Raw genomic sequence first — 24368 nt, forward strand, 5'->3', positions numbered from 1 at the left:
ACCCTGGCCCTCGGTGTGCTTCAAGTGCTCTCACACAAGGAGAAATTCATCTAAACAATTAAACCAAGCAAGCATTCAGTTCACAACACCAATAAACCTCTAATTAACAAAATTGACAAAATCCCAGAGCATCACTGACAAGGGACTGTTCAACTGTCATGGCGATAAACCCAGATCCCACTGATATAAACTGCATGGTTGTTAATGCAGTCACAGAAGGTCATTATAAATAGCCCCATGCTCAAGGACACTCTGGAAAATAACCGTGCACAACAGGAAAAAATGCCAAGCAAGTTGATGGCTAATCAATACCAAACCATAGATCGATTCAAAATAAAATGTAAAAAAAAATTGCATTTTTCACTTTACATTATTCTTCACTGGAAATATTCCCCTCCAGAAACTTGTTAACCAAGTGCCATTTAGGCTGCAAACATACATCTAAGGTGTTTTTGTGTCCTTTGCAAAGACTGAAAATATAGAGTTGAAAATGAACAAAGACATTTGCTTTCCTGTTCCAATCCCCTCTTTTTTACCAAAAGGGTCATTTGTGATTCATAAAGGCACAGAGGTGCTGATAGTGATCATGTCTTGTAGCCCAAGATGTGTATACTTCAGGGGTCTGCTAATTATATGTAGTCAGTTCACCCAAAAATTAAATTTCTGTCATCAAGTACTCACCCTCATGTCGTCCCAAACCAGTGAAACCTTTGTTCATCTATGGAACACAAATTAAGATATTTTTGATGAAATCCAAGGGTTTGCAGATAGGCAGTAATGTCATTGCACCTTCTGAGGTCCTTTTGAGGTACAGCGTCAGCAAATACTGAGTCGCCGTTCAGACATAAACGCAGAAGCGCTGCACTGCATACACTACGTCAACTGCGTAGGAGACTAACAGGGGAGAGAAGAAATTGTTGAATAAAGCCATTCATTTTGTTTTGTTTTTGTGCACAAAGTATTCTCATCACTTCATAACATTAAGGTTGAACCACTGTATTCACATGGACTATTAACAATATCTTTAATACTTTTCTGGACCTCAAAGGGTGCAATGATGTTGCTGCCTATGTGTGGTTCAGAAACCCTCGGATTTCATCAAAAATATCTTAATTTGTATTCCGAAAATAAATGCACCAGTGTGCAGGCATTTTTAGTGTTTGAATAAGACAGCATACAATAAGATCAAGAACAAAGAAACAAAGTACAAACAAACTGACAAATAAGCACAATATAACAAATATACAAATGAATTAAACAGTGATTATTTTTTTTTCCGAAAGGTCTATTAACATTACTGTTCAGGTAAGTAGATATAGCCTACAAAAGTAAATCTAATAAAGTAATCAAATTTAAAATAAACTCTTCACTTTAAAAATGAAAATTACCCCAAGCGTTACTCATCCTAGGTGTATATGTAGGGTTTTTCCTGCATTGAACATTTCTTGGCGGTCTCCAAAACAAATTTTTGTCCCGCCAAAGCCTTATTTGATCAGTTATTGTTATTTATGAGTGATGCAGATGACTGCTGTGCTTGAGATAGGGTGCATGTTAACAGAGAGAAAAACGTGCTCCCTCCCCCGTGCGCTCTCCCTGTCTTCAAACTAACTGTCTTTGCTCTCTCTCCCTCGCACATTAATGAAATCAACTGTGAACTGACACAATGGTAATAGGTCAGAAGACCGAATCCATGTTGCAGGTGGTGCATTCGGAATTTTTTTTTCCTGAATTACCGCTGGCAGGGCTCCAGACAAAAAAAACAAATGAACTTAAAATTTTAAATCACTTACTTTTAGTCACACTGTTGTGTTTATATATCTCCCCTTTATAGTTTCAGCTTTTTCATCTTGTGGCTTTTCTGGGAAATGAATGTCACTATTTTCACTTAATACTATTATAGTTTTTGTTAATATTTTGAATCCGATTAGATTTTTATATTTTCTGCTTTCATTTTTTGTTGTTTTAATTTTTGTTTTTAGTTTTGTTTTTTGTTGTTTTTAAACATGTCTGTTTAGTTTGTATAGATTTTTATTTTAGTATTAACATTTATTTCAAGCAATAAAAAAGTGTTTTTAATGGTTTTAGTTAACTATAATAACCCTGATGCTAGTAAAATCTTTATATTGAATAATGTGTGTCAAATAATGTTCTTAGTCCTTCCTTCCTGAAGCTACAACAGTTTACTTTGAATCAAATTAAAATAAATATAAATATATGGAAATAAATAAATATATTGAATTTGGTTTGTGTAACCAAATAACAAACAGGGGCAATTGATATACATACTGCTTGACTTTGATTACTTTTAAATACAGTGGGACTCTTATTTTGAAATGCCTGTGCTTTACTTTTGCTGCTCAAGTTCAGATATGGATTAAAAAATTACGTTGCTACAACCGTTTACAACACAATATAATATAAATAATGTAAAGTAAACTTTGTGATAATTGATCATCATTAGTTCATAAGCAATCGGTTGACATGTGCGCTAACCATTGAATGCGAGCTGCTCTGAAGAATGCGCAACAGCACCATCTTTTGACTTTGACTAAACATGCAGCACTCACATTAATTTAATGAAATTAATAATAATCACATAAGGGAGTACTGCGATTTGTTTTTCCATCCACAAAATATAAGATGCCTTAAAATGATCGTTTATACTCTTGTTATACTGTTTAAGGCACTGAAGACTTTTAATGACCTTAAATTTATCTGATGAGCATGAGCGGAGTGGAATAATGAAAGTGATCAGCATGATTGATATTCGAAACGGTAAGCACGCGCTGCGTTGTGTGTGTATCTGCAGTCTGTAGAGCCGGTTTCCCCTTTTGAATGACGAATATAGACGAATTTATATGAAGAAATGGGCAGTTGTCTCCTTTACGCAGGAGTAGAATGGTGTGTTCAAATGCAGCTGTTTTGCACCAACGCAAGCGACGCGAGGCAACAACACAGTCGGATTTCATCAGCGCTAGTTCTTTGGCATCTGTTTGGTGTGTGAAATTTTTTCCTACCTGTTCATATTTCGGAGCTCTAACTCAGTGAAACATTCACACGCAGCATCTCATTTAATTACGTCAACACAGCAAATGATGCGATAGGCTACTGGTCACATAACACGCAAATAACATGCAAATTTTACAGTCATAACGTGTGAATTTGTATGGTCGCCAATGGCGACCTCAGCAAAAATATCACTCGCAAATTAATATTTGTAGTCGCAAATGCGCCCATTTTAGGCGCAGTCTGGAGCCCTGGCTGGGTGTGAATTGCGCTCAAAAAACGACGCCTCTCTGACAAGCATTCCGCACATGCAGCTGACATAAACAACACTTTCAATAAGCGAAAAAAAAAATCCTATCCTGTGCAGTGCTGAAGGGTTTTCTGTGTTGACAAATCTTTCGCGATGTCAGCGGGATGCGGACGTGCACACAACGCGTCCGCTAATGTCCGATTCGTGACCTAAATGACTCATTTGAATTAATTTTAATGATAAAAACGACTGATCTGTTCAACACTGATCTCACAAATTAGTGTATAATCATTTACTCAACACCTCTGAAATGAGAATGCAAGTGTGCTTACCCCATTTAGCAAGAGTGGTTAGTAAGAATTAGCCTTAATACTCCACAGTATTTTAAGGTTATTTATATTGACAATGTGTATTAAATGTTATCTATAAAATCATTTAGTTTAGACTGGAGTGAGGTGAAACCAGAACAAAGCAAGTTGTTGTTAGCTAGCTGCTAATTTTATTCAATTGTATATAGTAGAAAATTATATGCAATTATATATACAATTACAACTATTTGTCAAAATAAACTATGCTACTTTTTAATATTGATATTATATACCAAAATAATAATCAGTAATATAAAGTGTAAACAATGAGGAACAAAAGAAACATAAGAGATCATACAAAACGAGATATCAAAATAAGATGAGCCAAAAAAAAAAAAAAAAAAAAGAAATTCACAAACTGTTTCTTTGCATTTATTTTAAATGTATTGTCAGTACTGGGCTCACAGATCATGTGGGTAGGATACTTTTTGCTATATGTGTGGATGACCATGTCTGTCAACCACCACCAAAGACCATTTTTGACCCAGGAAAAACCCTATATGACATTCTTCTTTCTGATGAACACAATCAGAATTATATTAATAAATATCCTGACGCATCTAAGCTTTATAATTGCAGTGAACGGGACCAACGAGTATGAAGCTCAAGAATGTGCATCTATCCATTATAAACGTACTCCACACGGGATCGTTCACCCAAAAATGAAAATTTCATGATTTACTCACCCTTAACCCATCCGTCTTCAAAATTTGGGCTGCCATTTACAGCCATTATAAACCTTGGAGGACTAAGGATATTTTTAAATATATCCCTGATTGTGTTCGTCTGAAAGAAGATAGTCATATACACCTAGGATGGCTTGAGGGTGAGTAAATCATGGAATAATTTTCATTTTGGGGTGAACTATACCTTTAACAATTATAAAGTAAAACATCTGGCTTCCACCAGACCCCCTTCCGTATTCTACTTACGAAGAAAGTGTAAAACTCTCGCAGTTCAAAACGCTTACACTACGTCCTAAGCTTTCCATATTCAAATTACGAAAAAAAAAGCATAAAAGACACAACGTCAGTAACGCTTTTTCCGTAAGTTTAATACGGAAGGTGGTTGGGCGGAAACTAGATATCGTTTATTGTTCATCAGAAACATTAGACTGCATTTGACAAAAATCACAAATTTTGCTGATTCCGACATTAAGTTTGGGCTTTAATAGGAGGTGTGAATGTGCACCGCTGTGAAGAAAATGAAAGGAAAGTGCACTATATTATGAAAAGAAAGGAAAGGGTTGCTTATATCATCATTACCTTATATATAATATTGCCTACCACATTAATCTGACGTCGCTAGCTTTTAATCTTTGAATCTAAATCGCTATTACAACGCATTTGCATCTCGCTAGCTTGTTAACTTGTCATCAGTCTCTCGCGCGCTCATTTTCTTTTCAATGCGTTCATCAAACAGCTGTGGTAAGTCGGATCAGTCCGCAGTGGTGTCCGCAGAATAATATAGGTTTCATAGACAATTGGAAAAGTTTTTGGGGCAGACCTGACCTGTTAAAAAGAGATGGTATTCATCCCTCCCGGGATGGTGCTGCTCTTCTCTCTAGTAATATGGCACATAGTCTTAGAGCTGAAACATGACAAACTGGGGTCCAGGTCAGGAAGCAGACATACTGGATAAACCGACCGTCTGCTAGCTGCCTCACGTTACAGAAGTCAGATAATTCCCAAAACATAGAAACTCTTACACCTAGATATTATCACATAGAGACTGTGTCTGTACCCCGAATTAGTAAAAACAAAACACTTCCAAACCCATTTAATGGTAAAAATTTAATTGATGTTCAACAAATAAAAAATAGAGATAATACTGATGAACAAATGATAAAGCTTGGGTTGTTAAATATTAGATCCCTTTCTTCAAAAGCACTTATTGTAAATGATATTATCACAGACAATAATCTGGATTTGCTGTGTTTGACAGAAACTTGGCTAAAATCAGACGATTACATTACTTTAAATGAGTCTAGCCCTCAAGGTTATTATTTGACACAATCCTCGTCAGAAAGGCAAAGGGGGAGGTGTAGCTGTAATTTATAGTAATATTTACAGTATTAGTCAAGAATCTTTCAAATATAATTCCTTCGAAGTGATGGTACTTTATGTAGCATTATGTAAGTTGACATTTGTGCTGGCTACTGTATACAGGCCACCAGGACACCATACAGACTTTAACAAAGAATTTGCTGATTTTCTATCAGAGTTAGTACTAGCTGCAGATAAAGTCCTTGTTGTTGGTGATTTTAATATCCATGTAGATAATGAAAAAGACGCATTAGGATTGGCATTTACAGACATTCTAAATTCTATTGGAGTTAGACAACACGTGTCAGGATCCACTCATTGTCGTAATCATACTTTAGATCTAATATTGTCACATGGAATCGATATTGATGCCGTTGAAATTCTGCAGCAGAGCGACGACATCTCAGATCATTATCTAGTCTCATGTATACTACATTTAGTCAAGGCTGCTAAACTGCCTCCCTGCCATAAATATGGTAGAACCATCACTTCTACCACTAAAGATCACTTTATAAATAATCTTCCTGATCAGTTTCATCGCCTTAGCATACCAGAAAGCTTAGAAGACCTCGATGTTGCAACAGAAACTATTGCCTCTGTCTTTTCCAGCACATTAGACTCAGTTGCTCCTTTGCGTTTAAAAAAGATTAAGGAAATTAATCCAATGCCGTGGTACAATGAGCACACTCAGGCCCTAAAGGTAGCAGCCAGAAAAATGGAGCGCAGCTGGAAGAAAACAAAACTAGAAGTTTTTCGCATTTTGTGGAGAGAGAGAATGATTGAGTACAAAAAGGCCTTAAAAACTGCTAGATCTGCCTATTTTTCAAAACTTTTAGAAGAAAATAAGCACAACCCTAGGTATTTATTTGATACAGTGGCTAAATTAACAAGAAATAAAGCTTCAACTTCTGATGTTTCCAAAGAGCACAGCAGTAATGACTTTATGAACTTCTTTACTTGCAAGATTGACAATATTAGAGAGAAAATTATAACCATGCAACCGTCTACTACAGTATCGCATCAGACAGTGCATTGTAGTGTCCCTGAGGAAAAATTCAATTCATTTACTGCTTTAGGAGAGGAAGAATTGTCTAAACTTGTTAAATCATCAAAATCAACAACATGTATGTTAGACCCTAAACCGACTAAGCTATTGAAAGAGATGCTTCCAGAGGTCATAGATCCTCTTCTTAATATCGTTAATTCATCTTTATCACTAGGATACGTACCGAAAACTTAAGCTGGCTATTATTAGTGGAATTGCACTGTCATACTTATCTGACCGTTATCAGTTTGTAGTAGTAAACGAGATGTCATATCGATCACAAGTTCAATATGGAGTACCGCAAGGCTCAGTACTAGGACCGTTGCTGTTCACTCTGTACATGCTACCCTTGGGAGATATCATTAGGAAGCATGCCGTTAGTTATCACTGTTACGCTGATGATACTCAGCTCTATATTTCTTTGCGCCCTGACGAAACTTACCAATTCACAAAATTAACGGAATGCATAGCTGATATAAAAAAAATTGGATGACCAGTAATTTCCTACTACTAAATTCAGAAAAAACAGATTCTAATTTTTGGACCAAAAACTTCTTCACATAATAACCTAGAATACTGTCTAACACTTGATGGCTGCTCTGTTAAGTCTTCGTCGTCAGTTAGGAACCTGGGTGTGCTCTTTGATACCAATATTTCATTTGAAGGCCATGTTACTACCATCTGTAAAACCGCATTCTTCCATCTTAAAAATATATCTAAACTACGACATATGCTCTCAATGACAAATGCAGAACAGTTAGTTCATGCGTTCATGACCTCAAGGCTAGATTACTGTAATGCTCTACTGGGTGGTTGTTCTGCTCGCCTGTTAAACAAACTACAGCTCGTACAAAATGCAGCAGCTAGAGTTCTTACTAGAACTAGGAAGTATGACTATATTAGCCCAGTTCTGTCAACACTGCATTGGCTTCCTGTTAAACATCGTATAGATTTTAAAATCTTGCTAATTACTTACAAAGCACTAAATGGTTTAGCTCCCCAGTACCTGAGCGAGCTCATAATGCATTATAGTCCTTCACGTCTATTGCGATCTCAGAATTCAGGCCAGCTGATAATACCTAGAATATCAAAATCAACTGCAGGTGGTAGATCCTTCTCCTATTTGGCACCTAAACTTTGGAACAATCTTCCTAGCATTGTTCGGGAAGCAGACACACTCTGTCAGTTTAAATCTAGACTAAAAACGCATCTCTTTAACCTGGCATACACATAACACATTATCAATTCATTTTCAAATCCATTAAAGGATTATTAGGCTGCATAAATTAGGTCAGCCGGAACCGGGAACACTTCCTATAACACCAGATGTACTCATTACATTAGAAGAAGAATGGCATCTACGCTAATATTAGTCTTTCTGTTTATCCCGAGGTTTACCGTAGTCAACCGGATCCAGGTCGTATCCAGGTGAGATTGAGGACCTACGCCTTGACACGACCACAACGCACCCCTGAAGAGTCAGCAGAGATTGAGTCAACTAGATCATCCATTGTGAAGGCCTCATCGACACGACAGCCAGTGGCACAGTTCCTCAACAAACCGTCCATACCAGCGTGATGAATACGATGGATTGAACTGGAATAAATACTTTGAATGCTGCGATCCTATCTGGCTTATGATAGCTACCTGAATCGTAACAAAGCACTGTCTGCCAGAGGAGAACTGGCCCCCCGACTAAGCCTGGTTTCTCCCAAGGTTTTTTTCTCCATTTTAACACCTATTTGCCACCTGATGTCACCTGTTGGAGTTTGGGTTCCTTGCCGCTGTCGCCTTTGGCTTGCTTAGTTGGTGACACTTGACATTTGATATTCAACAGTGCTTTGCATCTGCCTACATTGACAGCATTTTCTTTAAGAGCTGCTGTGCAGCCAAAATTATATACCATTTATCACTGTAAAGCTGCTTTGACACAATCTGCATTGTAAAAAGCGCTATATAAATAAAGGTGACTTGACTTGACTCTACATGGAATGCAGCTAGTTTTAAATAGTTTTACCTCAAATATATTTTCATAATCTTTGGAAGCCAAAACTGAAATAAAATTAGATAAAATTACATTAAATCGCACAGCCCTAAAGTGAAACCAGACCATTAAACAGGGGCTTTAAAGAGAGATCTCTCTTCTGTTGCAAATATCAAAAAATGCATTATAGACAAATGTCATAATATTATCGCATATAGAAATGGTTGATGAGATTGCAAGATTGCAATTTGCAACGTTTATATAGCAATAATAAATATTAAGTGTATTTTCTTAATTTCTCCAGTACCAACAGTAGAACAGATAACGTGGGAGCTTACCGATACTTTCATAATTTAGCCCCGGGGCTCATTTAATACCGGGTTTAGATACCCATCCCTCATTATAAATGCAAGAGAAAATATAGCTGCAAGCAGCAATTACGGGGCCAAGCACAAAAGCAGCACAACAAGCCAGCCAACAAGGCTGGGAGCATCAGACCAACTGCATCAGTGAGCAATTAAATACCTATTAAGATCATTTTAGGCAAAAGAGCTGAAAAATCACAAATACAGTCAATAATAAAGATTTACTGGTTTATCACTTTTGACAAATAGGTGGCACTGTGATTAAATTAAAGGGTTAGTTCACCCAAAAATGAAAATTCTGTCATTTATTACTCACGCTCATGCCGTTCCAGACCCGTAAGACCTTCGTTAATCTTCGGACAAAAAAAATAGATAATAATTGTTTAAATCTGATGGCTCCGTGAGGCCTACGTAGGGAGCAATGACATTTCCTCTCTCAAGATCCATAAAGGTTCTAAAAACATACATAAATCAGTTCATGCGAGTACAGTGGTTCAATATTAATAGTATAAAGCGACGAGAATATTTTTGGTGCGCCAAAAAAAACAAAATAACGAATTATTTAGTGATGGCCGATTTCAAAACACTGCTTCAGGAAGCTTCAGAGCATAATGAATCAGCGTGTCGAATCCGCAGTTCGGAGCGCCAAAGTCATGTGATTTCAGCAGTTTGGTGGTTTGACACACGATCCGAATCATGATTCGACAAGCAGTGTTTTATAATCGGCCATAATTTCTCCCTGTAATTGCTCCCTATGTAGGCCTCATGGAGCCATCGGATTTAAACAAAAATATCTTAATTTGTGTTCCGAAGATCAACGAAGGTCTTACAGGTGTAAAACGGCACGAGGGTGAGTAATTAAAGACAGAATTTTCATTTTTGGGTGAACTAACCCTTTAATGAGGTATGGTCAGAGTGAGGTGACAATGACACTCGCAAAGTTTGGTGTCAATATGTAAAAGCATTGCTGAGATACAGCCTCAAGAGTCATTTTGGCATTAAGCCTCTAATTTGTTGCTGTGGTAAATTAATAAGGTTTCGTCTATCAACACGAAATCCATAACATTTTACCAACATGGTCTAAAGACGATACAATTCGATTTTGGTGAAAATTGGAGCAACAGTTTAAGAGTAGTTCGAAAAAGTATGATTTTAAAGAAAATCAAAATGACTCAGAGGAAGTTTCGCTGACTGTGGCAAAATTTACATCAATGTTCTCCGCATGACCCACAGAATTAGTTAAGATCAGTCTAATTAAAAAAGGTCACATTTATATAAATCTATTAGCATTTTTTAAATTTCATTGTAACATTTGACCACAAGGAGGCGCTGTCTCAAAACCTATTGTGTGCCTTCAGAGCATGGTGCCGATGGCACATCCTGAGTTTCGTAATGGTAATCAATGCATTCATATAATATAGCATTTTATATCATAATACTGTATTGTAGTTACTGGAAATTTCAAGTTTTGTTCAATTATATTGTGCCACCAAGAGGCACAATCCAACCAATTTTTTTATGTGTCCTCAGGGTGACCCCATACGTGCGTGTTAAATTTATATGTACGAGATCATGAAAAAAAATGACCCATGAACGACTATGTTTTGATTTTTTTTGCCACTTCCTATCAAAATTTTGACATTTGGGCTGTGACATATAGTTAACCAGCTTAGGTTACGCGTTTCCTACACTGGTTTCGTCTCGATCGGATTAACGGTTTCGAAGATATTCGCAATCGTTTTTTAAGCGCTAAATCACCACGCCACACAAACCGTAAGTCGAAACCTAGCATGTTTGGTATCGTTGGACTCGTCAAGGATTCAGGAGTCTTAGAATGTGAGTCCCGTGAAAATAAGTCAACCAGATCAAAAGTTAAAAGCATATGAAAAAAAAAAATTCTCCACTAGGTGGCGCTGGTCCGAAACTTCTCAGGCTCCTTCAGGGCATTGTCCTGATGACCCATACGGAGTTTCGTAACGATACATTAATGCGTTCGTAAAATACAGCATTTTAGCACAAAATTCAAAATGGCCGATATGGGAAAATTGGATATCATTCGACTCAGCATGATGCCCCAAATCCAACAAGACCAAATTTAGTTTAAGTTATAAGCAAAAATAGCCATTTTTCGTATCTCCGGACCAGTAGGTGGTGCTGCGCCGAAACGCTGCATGTTGCCTCAGGTCATGCTTGTGATGGCAAGTTTGGTCTAAATACGATAAAGCGTTGCAGAGATACAGCATTATGTCTATTTTCGCAAGCGCTATGTAAAATTCGTTCATGTGTTTTGCAAAAACGGTTTGAGAAATCAACTTGAATTTCATAACTTTTTGTCAGCATGGTCTGAAGATGATATGGTTCAATTTTCGTGAAAATCAGAGTAACGGCCTAGAAGGAGTTCGAAAAAGTAGGTTTTTCAGAAAATTCAAAATGGCGGAAAAATTTTCACGACGGAAAATGACGTCATAGGGTGCAGTCGATTCGTCTTGACCCAAGGAATCAGAGGAAAAAAGAATTTTGTTTCTACAACCCTTACGGTTCAAAAGTTATTAACATAAACATGAGTGCAAATTTGGACAGCTGGTGGCGCTAGAGAGATTGAGTTAGAGACTCCAAATTTGCTATGGACACAGTTCAGACTGTCTTCTAACTGTGTGCCAAATTTCACAACTTTTTAGCATACGGTTCTATGGGCTGCCATAGACTCAAGAGCAGAAGAAGAAGAATTATAAAAAATAAAAATAAAAAAAACTTAAAAAAAAGAACGCCAACGGATACAATAGGTGCTTGGCCCCTAAAAAGAACGCCAACAGATACAATAGGTGCCTACGCACCTTCGGTGCTTGGCCCCTGATAAGCAAACATTTTGATCAGTCATGAAACCTCCTGTCAAACTCCGGGATGGAAGACGACGACGCCTTAGGCTGGGTCTTTTCACAAGAGCTCTTCAGTGTCGAATCTCATTTCTTGCTCCAACGAAGCACTGCATATAGACATATGACAAGCAGTGCTCTAATATAACCACGTTGCATCATTGCATTGTTTGTAGCCTGAGGTAATAGGTATACATTTATATATGACACCAAGATACTGAGGACTTGGAGAAACAGCAGTAGCTGCACAAACAAGCAGCAAGTTGCTCTGTAGCCAGTGAGCGGAGGAGGCTGGAGCGTCATAGCAGTCGTGCGCTTTCATTGGCCATCTCTGCCAGACAAGTAACACTGCATAGACTGCGTTCAGCCACTCATAGCGCTGCGAGCATGGTCTATTTTATGAATGAACAGTGAGACAAATACATAAATACACTGTTCTTTGCATGAAAACATGACATCAAGCACATAGATTGTGTTCTAGCCTAAAACACCATACAACAAGGTAGCTCTGAAACAATATATTTAATCATTTACATGCAACACACATTCTTAATATTTTTTTCTCCATTGAAAAGAACCTAAATAAAGATTTTGTTGTTGAAAAAAAAAGTAAACACCTTTCAAGGCCAAGAAACATGAAAAAAAAAAAAAGACACACGGAAAAAGAAACACTTAAATGTTTTAGTATAACACTGTTTATGCAAATCATTGAGGTATCCCACCCATCAGTGCTGACTCTTTATGAAGACAATCAAAGAGGAGATTTGGTGATAGAGTCACTTTCTGCTCATTTCATTGGTCAAGAGTGCCACCTACTGATGGGTTAGGGTTATTATGATTAGGATAAACCCTATGATTCAGACACTTAAAAGAGGAAAAAGTTAGATATATATTCTTTAACGTGTAAGCACAAAGTCAGAGTATGTGTGTAATAAATTAGTACAATATTTTGGTACATACTGCTGCTTATCAGGGGCTGGTTCTAGACATTTGGAGGCCCTAGGAAAATGTATCTTTCTTTGTGGACAGGATTTCCCCCTTCTATTGAACCAATATAGATATAATCAAATTATGTATTGCAGTGCAAAACCTTAAATATGCACTATATACACAAATCAACTACGAGTGGAAGTGAAAAAGACACACTACTAAGCAGAAAGAACAAGTAATTTCTTCATAAAATTGTATAGGCTACTTATTTTTCAATAAATATAACAGTATTTATGATTTGAAAACTAAAATGCATTATTTTAGAGCAGTAAAGTAAACATCAGCGAATTTAGAAGATAAGACAGTGGAGATACTTTAAAACAGGGGTGTCCAAACTACGGCCCACAGGCCAAATGCGGCCCGAGGATGAATTTTAAGCAGCCCGCAGCTTATCTATTAAAATATATTATGTGTGGCCCGCCATGCATAATTTACAAATCGTGCAGTTTCACAATGTCAACACAAGGTGGCAGTACTAGATTTTAGACCAGGGAAACATTAACGCGCCAAAAGCGGAACGAAACAGCGCTACTTGCGCGATTCACGAGCTCACAAATGTGTTTACTTGCTGAGTGTGTTAACAGTGAGAACTGTTCGAGTTCGGCGTAGAGGTCTTTAGTACCAGCTACAAATCTCTCTGTGATTTAATTCAGTTTAAAGCCAGTTGAAACAGCGCTGACTTAATCAACGACACTAACATGCAAATCAGGAGAAACATTGAGCCAATCCAGATATACAGAATACTTTTCAACCAACAATTCAGCAACATTTATCATGGATTTACTGTGATAACACTAACTGTCAGAGGTGGGAGTAAGTCACACATGTGCAAGTCACAAGTAAGTCTCAAGTCTCAAGCAAGTCCAAATCAATTTTTGTGAGAATCAAGCAAGTCAAGTCGAATCACTGCTTTATGTCAAGCAATTCAAGTCAAGTCATAGCTTAATGATTTAACTAAATTTATATTAAAATAAGTTAAAACTACAGTAGTTATGGGCTATGGGAGTTTTATTTGCAAAACAAAAAAATTGCAATATGCATTTCTACTCAAAAGGTTTCCACATAAAGCTGAGCTCTCAATACAATAAAAAAATAAAAATAAAAAAAATGAATGTGTCTGTGTGTGTGCGCGTGCGTGCGTGAGTGAAAAGTGTATTGTTTGCATGTGTGTGGTTGTGTTTGCAAATTTGAGTGTTTTTTCTTTTTTTGTGTGTGTGTGTGTGTGTGAGAGAGAGTGTGTGAGAGAGAGAGAGAGAGAGAGAGAGAGAGAGAGAGAGAGAGAGAGAGAGACTAAGATCATTTTAAACCAAAAAAAAACACCTAAATTGTGACATAAAGTAGTCTTTGATAAATGTTTAAATATACCTGCACAAACAGTATAAAATAAAAATGAAATCATTGTTCTGTCTATATAAACTATTGCTCTAGTGCTTGATCCAGTGCTCTAGTGCTTGTTCTAGTGCTCTAGTACTTGATCCAGCCTTGTTTAAAAATAGGTATATGCTGCCCTCTAGTTGTTACTTCATGTATGACATTAATTATATTTGATTGAAAAATAGATAAATCTGCCATTTTTAACTTACACATGCTTTTTGAATTGAAAAAAAATGAATAAAATCTGCTTATTTCAAACATTTGTATTATTCTATATATAAATTAATTGTGTATAGTGTTATTTTATAGAAAATATGAGTCATTTCGTTTCCCTTTTTTGACATTACTTCAATCTATCACCATGGCAACACCGTTCGATATATCCATTATCCGTTCTCAATTTAACATCTTCAGTGTCTTAGCGTCATGGTAAAAAATGTTTGATCTGAATCGAATAAACCCTCTAGAAGTAGTAGTTTAAAATTCAGAGACTGTTTATTCAAAAAAATCCACATTTAAACCAAAATAGCTGACCTCCTGTTGGTCTGAGCTAATGACTGTAAAATAGAAAGTTGTCCGGCTTAATGAGACCAATATGTGTGCCGAGTTTGGTGACTGTAGGTTAAACTAACCCCTCCACTTTTGTCAAAAGGTGGCGCTATAGAGGCCCTGCTCCCCGCCCGTTTCTACGGTTTTGCCCATGTCTACTGCTTGACATCTCTGATGTGTGTATTGAGTTTCATGCTATTTGAAGCATGTTAAAAGTCTCAAAAGCTTCCAAAACGAATTTTTAAGTTTGATGCGTTGCCATGGCAACAATGTTTGAGACATCACAATTCTTTTCCAAGGTCTACATTCACCATGTCTTGACATTATTCTGGTGAAGTATGAAGCAAATCGGGTAAAAATAAGAGGGTGATCTCAAAGCATTTTAAAAGTGATACACTTCTATAGGTGTACCGAGTTTCATACTAATACGTGCAAGTGTGTTTGATATATGGACCAAGTTTTTGGACTTCGTTCAAGGGGGCGCTGTCGAGCGCCCCTGCCACGCCTGGGTACCAGCCTCTGCAGCGTCCTAATGGCCACAGATTCCAATGTGTGTGCCAATTTTCAAGAGTTTTTGAGCATGTTTAAATAAAAAAAAATAAAAAAAAAATAATAATAATAATAATAATAATAATAATAATAATAATCATCCTTAGGGGATCAAGAGGGCCCTGCGCCATTAGTGGCTTGGGCCCTAATAAACGGAGCAATTCCAATAGGGTCCTCACACCATCGGTGCTCGGGCCCTAATAAACGGAGCACTTCCAATAGGGTCCTCACACCATCGGTGCTCGGGCCCTAATGAACGGAGGAAATCCAATAGGGTCCTCGCACCATCGGTGCTTGGGCCCTAATAAACGGAGCAATTCCAATAGGGTCCTCACGCCATCGGTGCTCGGGCCCTAATAATGGTATTGCTGACAAACAAAAATTGTTACTAACTAGGTGTGAACGTGACATTAAATATACATAAACTGCATTGCTGATATCTGAAATCTTCAGGTAAACAGCATGCATAATCCATTATTTAAATATAAGTTCTGTTTTTTTCTAATTTTCACTCTATATCGCACTCTGAGTTGTTGGACATTATTGCAAAAATGAGTGGTATACATACAAAGACTGCACAAAATACACATATCAACTAACATAAAACAAAACAAAATAGACCAACAACACTATAACAAAAAAGGACAAACAGAACAAAAAAAGCAGAGAAAAGAAAAACCTTATACTCAGAAAGATATGTCATTTGAGGGTGTTGAGTGTTTTAGGGTATTGGGTTTTTTTTTCCTTCTTTCCTTTCCTTCCCCCCTCCTCTCCTCCCTTCACTTTTCTCTTTTCATACATATATATCCCCCCTTCCCTCCTCATTTCCTCTCCTTCCCCCTCATCCCAACAACAACAACAACAACAACAACAACAACAACAACAACAACAACAACAACAACAACAACAACAACAACAACAACAACAACAACAACAACAGCTGCACGCAGCAATTATGGGGCCAAGCACAAAAGAGGCACAAGAAGCCAGCCAACATGGCTGGGAGCATCAGATCAACTGCAACAGTGAGCAATTAAAGACCTATTAAGATTATTTTAGGCAAAAGAGCTGAAAAATCACAAATACAGTCAGTAATAAAGATTTACTGGTTTATCACTTTCGAACAATAGGTGGCACTGTGATTAAATTAATGAGGTATGGTCAGAGTGAGGTGACAAAGTTTGGTGTCAATATGTCAAAGCATTGCAGAGATACAGCCTCAAGAGTCATTTTGGCATCAAGCCTCTAATTTGTTGCTGTGGAAAATTAATAAGGTTTCGTCTATCAACACGAAATCCATAACATTTTACCAGCATGGTCTAAAGATGATACGATTCAATTTTGGTGAAAATTGGACCAATGGTTTAAGAGTAGTTCGAAAAAGTATGTTTTTAAAGAAAATCAAAATGACTCACAGGAAGTTTGGCTGACTGTGGCAAAATTGGTATCAATGTTCTCAGCATGACCCACGGAATTAGTTAAGATCAGTCTCATTAAAAAAAGTTTAATGAGACTGTCTAAAAAAGTTAAATGTCAAAATTTTGACATTTGGGCTAATACACATAGTTAACCAGCTTAAGTTCCGTGTTTCCTACGCTGATTTCGTCTCGATCGGACTTACAGTTTAGAAGATATTCACAATCGTTTTTTAAGCTCTAAATCACCACGCTGCACCAACCGTAAGTTGAAACCTAGCATGTTTGGTTGTTGGACTCGGCAAGGATTCAGGAGTCTAAGGATGTGACTCCCGTGAAAATAAGCCAACCAGATCAAAAGTTATAAGCATATGAATAAAAAAAATTCTCCACTTGGCGCTGGTCCGAAACTTCTCAGGCTCTTTCAGGGCATTGTGCTGATGACCCATACCGAGTTACGTAACGATACGCTAATGTGTTCGTAAAATACAGCATTTTAGCAAAAAATTCAAAATGGCAAAACGGGCAAAATGACCGATATGGAAAAACTGGATATCATTCGACTCGGCATGATGCCCCGAACCCAACGAGACCAAATTGATGACAAACCAATCAAAAGTTATAAGCAAAAATAGCCATTTTTTGTCTGGTTTTTAGAGCTAAGCACAGTACAGAGTCTGCCCTTTTAAGAGTGGTAAATGCTCTCATATTATCTGTTGAGACTGGTAACTGCGCCATCCTTTTATTGATGGAGTTAAGTACAGCCTTCGACACTATGGATCACCGCATCCTCCTAAATAGATTAAATCTTGAGGTCGGCATCATTTTCATCATCCTCAGTTATCATCAACTGTGGGGTGCCACAGGGCTCCATTTTGGGTCCAACCTTATGTTCCAGAAGTTAACCCGTTCTCATTTCCTTTTTCTACTTCACTGTCGCTTTGTATTGTGTTTATTAGACCTTTACTTTACCGATGGTGTGAGGACCCTATTGTAATTGCTCGGCCAATTATTCTTCTTCTCCAAAATGAATTACATTTTTGAGGGCCTAAACATGCTTGAAAACTCATGAAACTTTGCACACGCGTCAGAAGTGGTGAAAATTTACATCTGATGTGGGTTTCAGAATTGGGTGTGGCAAAATAGCTCGATAGCGCCACCTACAAAATTTCAATTAAGTGCCCTTCGTGCTGTTTCATGTACAGTTATGAAATTCGGTAGACAGATGTAACAGCCCAATACCTACAAAAAAGCCCCTGTGTGCAAACTCTGTAAACCCAACAGGAAGTGAGATATTTTGAATTTTCTCTGCAAAATTTTGGCAGTTTTTGCCATTTCCAGACATTGTACTTTAACGAACTTCTCCTAGAGCTTTAATCAGATCAACATCATATTTGGTCAGTCTAATCTAAAGGCCTTTGAGACGTTAAATTGCGAAGATCTAGAGTTTTCGCTGAAGGGCGTGTCCGTGGTAGTCTGACAAAGTTCGATGTTTCGCCATGAAACAGGAAGTTGTTGTAACTCAGGCATACAATGTCCGATCTGCCCCAAACTTCACATGTTTTATTAGAGTCCTGACCTAAAGACATCTACATGGCAATATTCAGTTACAGTCATAGCGCCACCTGTGGGTAAAAGGAAATGACATGTTTTACACTGTGATTAACTACTCAGAGATTTAACCAGAAGCACATTATATATGGTCAGTCTAATCTTAAGTCTTTAGCCATGTTAAATTGCAAAGATCTTGTGTTTTCGTTGGACGGTGTGTCCGTGGTGGCCTGACAAAGTCTGATGTTTCGCCTTGAAAGAGGAAGCTGTTGTAACTCAAGCATACAATGTCCGATCTGCCACAAACTTCACATGTGTGATAAGAGTCCTGGCATAAAGACATCGATATGCCAATATTCAGTTAGTCATGGTGCCACCTGCTGGCAACAGGAAATGGTATGCTTTTCACTTTAATTCACTCCCAGAAACATTTCAATATGCCACGAAGTACCAAACATACTAGAAACACATTAAATCATGAAACACTTGGCTATGTGCTAATGTATGCGATTAACGCCACGAAACAGGAAGTTGTAGTAACTCAGGCATACAATGTTCAATCTGCTCCAAACTTCACATGTTTCATAATAGTCCTGGCCTGAAGACATCTACATGGCAATATTCAATTTTGGTCAAAGCACCACCTGTTGGCAGCAGGAATTGTGGCACTTTGAAATGACTTGGCCATAATTCTCCTGTATTCACTCGCTTACATGCATGTCGCCCACTGTTCACTGTTTTCCTGATGCCAACGGGTGGCGGTGAGCCCGTGTGCGAGGGCCCTTTCATCGCTGCTTGCAGCTTTAATTATATTTGTATTTATTTTTATCTATATTTATTTTTTTATTTTATCTATTTTTTATTTAGGTTTATAGATAACTGGTCTATACTATTTTACGTTATTCTTTTTTTCCTTTTTTTTTTTTTTTGCAGAATGATGCTCCATCCTATGTTGTGCAGCACTTTGGTCAGCATTCATCTTGTTTTTAAGGTGCTATAGAAATAAAATTTGACCTTGACTGCAGATAGCCTGGTCTGTTTACACAGAGTACCTGTTATCTTATAGCCGCTGGCAGCCAACTGCCCCGCCATGTATTCACCATCAGAGCTGTTGTGAGAGCAGCCCCACGTCCTTACCCAGATCTTCTGTGTGCCAGGAATCACGCTGTAAATAAGGCAGAAGATTAAAAGTTTATAATCAATGAATGCTTTCTGTCCAGTGTTGGATGTTATATTCTGATACATATGGATCAAAAAAAAAAAAAAAAGAGCTACCTCAAAACAACGTTGGAAAATCTGAATCTACTTGTAAAGCAGTCATCTTCAAGATCGTTTGGTAATGATTACATTGTTATAGATCTGCCATGCCCCACACTGTCAAACATTTATTTGTAAACTTTATCCACTAGATGGCAATATTTAATCAGTGTAACTGTAACTATCACAATGATATTTTTCATTGAGATGTTTATTTTATGTAGTGATGCACCAATCATATTTTTTCATAGCCAAAATTTCTGTCATTAATTACTACACTATGTCTTTACAACTTTTCTGGACCCTGAATGTGGTAATTACATTACTTTCTTAAGAGGGATGAAAAAACCTCTCTTCTGAATTTGTGAAATTAACCCTTTAAACAAAAAAATATTTGTAGCCATTTGAAATTAGAGGCAACCACTGAACTGAATCATGATCCAAATAAAGATGCTACATACATGTAGTATGTGCAGTTGTTGTTTATTTAAATTAGATTGTAAACTTTCAACATTTAAAGAAAAAACAGAATGGCCCGACTTCAGATTTGTGAAATTAAGACACCTGTACAAAACAAAAACAGCAAACGGACTGAATGAAAATTGCATATTCACTCTCTGACAGTAGGTGGTGCTTATGGAACATCAACGTTTTTTTGTACCGCTGTACACAAAGCAGCACTGCACTTATAAACACTACTTTACATGGCAGTAAGAGGAAAAGAAAATGCCATTAAAACTTTTCTGGAGACAGTCAGTTCCCTTCAGAGATACATTCATATAAATAATGACTTGGTGGTGGGGGTTTATATTTTTCTTCCTATATTTCAAGCATTGTGAACAGTGAGCTTGCTGTGCCTGGTACAGTATTTGTTCTGCTGGCGCATCTATGTTCTCTTCTTCATCTTCAGTGCGTCCCGTCTCTGGCCCGTATTAACGCCCAGTTTAAAGACTTCACAATATTTCCATACAAAACATTCTGGGAAATTATTGTAATGCAGAAAATAAAAGACAGCAATTTTCTGGTGTTATGATTGTTTGGGGCAATCTTCAGCCCTTCCTCAAACTTCTCAACACACACACAGCCCACCCATCTTTGCCTAGATCTGGCCCCATACCTCCTTAATTTTTGGTGAAAAATGTAGGAGCTCTTTAAGGTCAGGTTTGTTGATATACCTTCACATGGACAATGTGATTAATTTGATACATTAAAGATTTCTTCATACAAGAGTTCACCCTGGAAAATGTCAAAAAGTAGTAGTAGCACTGGTTACTGCTTAGAGTTGCACAATTAGTTGAAAAAAAATATTAATTAAAAAGTGAAAGTGAAGTGACATATGGCCAAGTATGGTGACCCATACTCGGAATTTGTGCTCTGCATTTAACCCATCCAAGTGCACACACAGCAGTGAACACACACACACAGCAGTGAACACACACACACACACCGTGAACACACACCCGGAGCAGTGGGCAGCCAATGCTGCGGCGCCCAGGGAGCAGTTGGGGGTACAGTGCCTTACTCAAGGGTCTCACCTCAGTCGTGGTATTGAGGGTGGAGAGAGCGCTGGACATTCACTCCCCTCACTGACAATCCCTGCCGGACCTGAGACTCGAACCCATGAGTTACAAGTCCAACTCTCTATCCATTAGGCCACGACTGCCCCATTAGTTATTAGTTAAAAAATGTGTTATTAATTAGTTAAAAAAAAAAAAAAAAAAAAAAGTGTGAGCTTACTGATTGAGCTCTGCGCTCGTGAATGCTCTCATTATCGTGAGTGCAGAAGTCGCTTTCTGTCTGTATGTAAGTGCATCCAAGAGAGATCCTGAAGATCTGACATGTTTTCTGTCTAAATGTATTTAAGGTAACTTTTACAGCATAATTTGAAACTGCACATTCCCATAAACTATATTATGCACATTATCTTAAGTGAATCTACCGTTATTGTCTGTCATGGAGCAGCTGAATGCTTCCATAGAGACACAACATTTGCATAAAAATAAATAAAAACTCAGCGATTAAGTAGTGCAACAAAACTTCACCACAACAGCACCTGTGGGCACCAATAGGTCTGTGAAATCCTGACAATACCTTTCATACTGGGTTAGTTTAAGGAGAGGAGCACAGTGTAACATGACTGCATGTGACAGTTGTGTTTCTGACCTGTCTGTCTGAAGCTCTTCTCCTGCAGGCTGTTGCTTGTTCTTGCGTGCATGAGGCACAATGTTTCTCCTTGCAAACTGCCGCTCATGGGGAGTGGGGTCATAGGAAGTCACCATATCCTCGATATCATCAACAAAAGAGTCACAAGCAGACGGCATGATCTAATGAAAACAGATGCACCAGATGAAACACAGCAGAGTAATACTTTATTAATGATCCTCACAACATAATACGGTGCTTCTTAATCCTGGACAAACTGTCTGTATCTTAGAGCAGTGGATCCCAAACTGGGGTACGCTAACACAATGCTGAGATTTGCCTTTCATTTATTAATACCCCAAAATAAACTCTAAAATATCATTCAAAATACCTGAGCATGTACTTCTCACTGGCATGCCTTCTTCTAGAGTAAAAACAGCAAAATGGTAGTGCCATAAAATGTCAAATACATGACATCCAGACAAATGACCCGTCTTGTGTGAGAAATATATTATCTCTGTTTGCAGTGCATCAGTCATGCTTGTCAGGAAAGTGAGTGAGAACAGACAGAAACACATTTATCGAACCATGCGTCATCAATAGCGATTCACTTCCTCGATTTAGTACCATTGCGTTCATATCAGCAGCGAACTGTACCCCATACCACCCTTTTAGGCGGAATCGGGTACAGTTTGCAGGTGCGCACCTGAGTTCAGAAAACAGCTTCACATCATCCAATCGAACCCAGGTGCTCACCCAAAGTGCTAGGCCCTGTCCCAAATGGCACCCTAAACACTCACGGCCTTCCTACAAGTCCGCACTTTCGTGACGTAACGTCGCTTTGACTGTCGGGAAGAAGTCTGCCGCGGAGCTCGCACCAGTGCGGGCTCAGCAAAAGTGCGCATCGAGGGCGCATATCGGCCGCAAAGGGGGTGCTCGCGAGCATACTTCTGAAGCCTAAAATTGACAAATGGAACACTCTACGGTCTCGTGGACTTAACGGACACATGCACGCGGCAGCCATTGTAAGTCAACAAGACCGAAAGTGCATAGAAGTGTGCCATTTGAGACAGGGCCCTAGTGTGAAAGCACCCTTAACCCTCTGGTCCTCTTCGGTCAAAAATGACCGAAAACTTTTACGTTTTGAAATTTTAAATTGTTTTGCTTCATCTGAATGGGTTGAAACTTGGTGACTTTGTCGCATTAGCTATGTGAACACACAAAAACAATCATGGACATGATTCGGATATGTTAAAGGGTCGTAAAAAAAAAACTCACACTTGGCACCTTCGCGGTCAAAAATGGCTGCCATAGGTAATGAATAGGAAATACAAAAATAAAATACTAATACTCAGAGAATCTTTTAGTGGTACAAATCAGCCACTGTGCAGAAAAAAGTGCACAGCAATGAAGGGGTGACACTCTAAAATGTAAGGAGTGCAAAATAGACACACCCATCCCCTCCCAGTGTTGCCAATTTTGTCACTAGATTTAGTGACTTTCCCGGCCCTTTTAGTTTTATATTTAAAAGTATAATTTCTGTTTTTTTCTATCATTTCATATTTCTATATTCCAAATTTTTCATTAAAAACATTAATCACATACCATTATTTATGCAATTGCAGGCTAATTGCTGTGTAAATGCGTATACAAGAACTCCTTAAAACATAAACGTAGCCTGCGTGTTTAATTCCGACGTTACTTGGTTTTAACCAGTGTTTGTAGGGTCCTTTGAATGGTATATCTTTCTTTGTAAGAGTACGTTTTCCGTTTAACTCGATGAAAGTGTGAGATTTAGTTATTTTAAATAACAAAGACACGTTGCCAATATAACTTTTAAACATACCTTAAAGTTGTGTTATTATGACACATACACTGATGTCTCTGAGCTAAGCCCCGGATATCAACTAAGGAAAACCCACGTGTTTGCCTCAAACAAACTCTTTATAGACAGCACAAGAGCGCGTACTTACTGGAAAGACGCAAAATACAATAATATTAGGAAACACTTAGAAATCCGTGGGAGTTTGAGGGGAAAACAGCAAGTTGTTCTGCTCTTTGATCAGTTATATGCGCCTTGTTTTGCTTTCAGAGCGCCATGCTGGAACATTTCCCCTTTAACCTCGACGCAATACGGCAAGTATAAGTGGACAATCCTCAAACTAGTGATGTGCGCTTTCGAAACACTAGGGGCGTTCCGATTGAAACCGTGTTCGGAATGGCACACTTATGCTGCCTTCACGTCCTCTCGGAATTATTGTAAATACAAGTTTCCTAGGTAAAAATTGCACATGAACGCCCTCCCATTTCAAAAGCTGAATGCGATGAGCTCGTAATCACGACTTAAGAAGTAACTGTCAAATTTCCGACAGCACGTGAAGGCAGCATAACTTATTACTGCCCAGTACCCAGTGCATACAGAATAGTGTGTGAAATAGTACACAATATGCAACAAATAATGTTTCATAGTAGGCGTTGCTATGTTGTCATGTTTAGTTTAGTTTAGTTTAGTTTAAATTTATTGTCTGTACAGATTTCCTGAACAGAAATTCATCTTTGACACTGGCATAGAAGATACATCTTAACAGACAATACTATACATTCA

General features: G+C 38.0%; 2 protein-coding genes across 5 annotated transcripts in view; both read right to left on the reverse strand.

Annotated features, from left to right (window-relative positions):
• Nucleotides 1-23911, reverse strand: part of cdkal1 (CDK5 regulatory subunit associated protein 1-like 1) — a 395716-nt gene extending 371805 nt beyond the window's left edge. For 2 of the 4 annotated variants that reach the window (XM_051866817.1, XM_051866814.1), the window contains exons 1-3: nt 23737-23911; nt 21785-21945; nt 19417-19529 (exon numbers count right to left, since the gene is read on the reverse strand). In XM_051866817.1, coding sequence (XP_051722777.1) covers nt 19417-19529; nt 21785-21942 — 271 coding nt within the window. In that variant the 5' untranslated portion in view covers nt 21943-21945; nt 23737-23911. Of the gene's footprint in view, nt 1-19416; nt 19530-21784; nt 21946-23041; nt 23180-23609 lie in introns of those variants that run through there. The other 2 variants (XM_051866815.1, XM_051866816.1) reach the window with 2 other exon arrangements.
• Nucleotides 7734-24368, reverse strand: part of LOC127497967 (uncharacterized) — a 50108-nt gene continuing 33473 nt past the window's right edge. The window contains exon 2 of the mRNA XM_051866823.1: nt 7734-7844. The gene's annotated coding sequence lies outside the window, so the exon portion shown is untranslated. The remainder of the gene's footprint in view (nt 7845-24368) is intronic.

Source organism: Ctenopharyngodon idella, chromosome 16 (assembly GCF_019924925.1).
Source record: "Ctenopharyngodon idella isolate HZGC_01 chromosome 16, HZGC01, whole genome shotgun sequence".
NCBI classification, from domain to species: domain Eukaryota; kingdom Metazoa; phylum Chordata; class Actinopteri; order Cypriniformes; family Xenocyprididae; genus Ctenopharyngodon; species Ctenopharyngodon idella.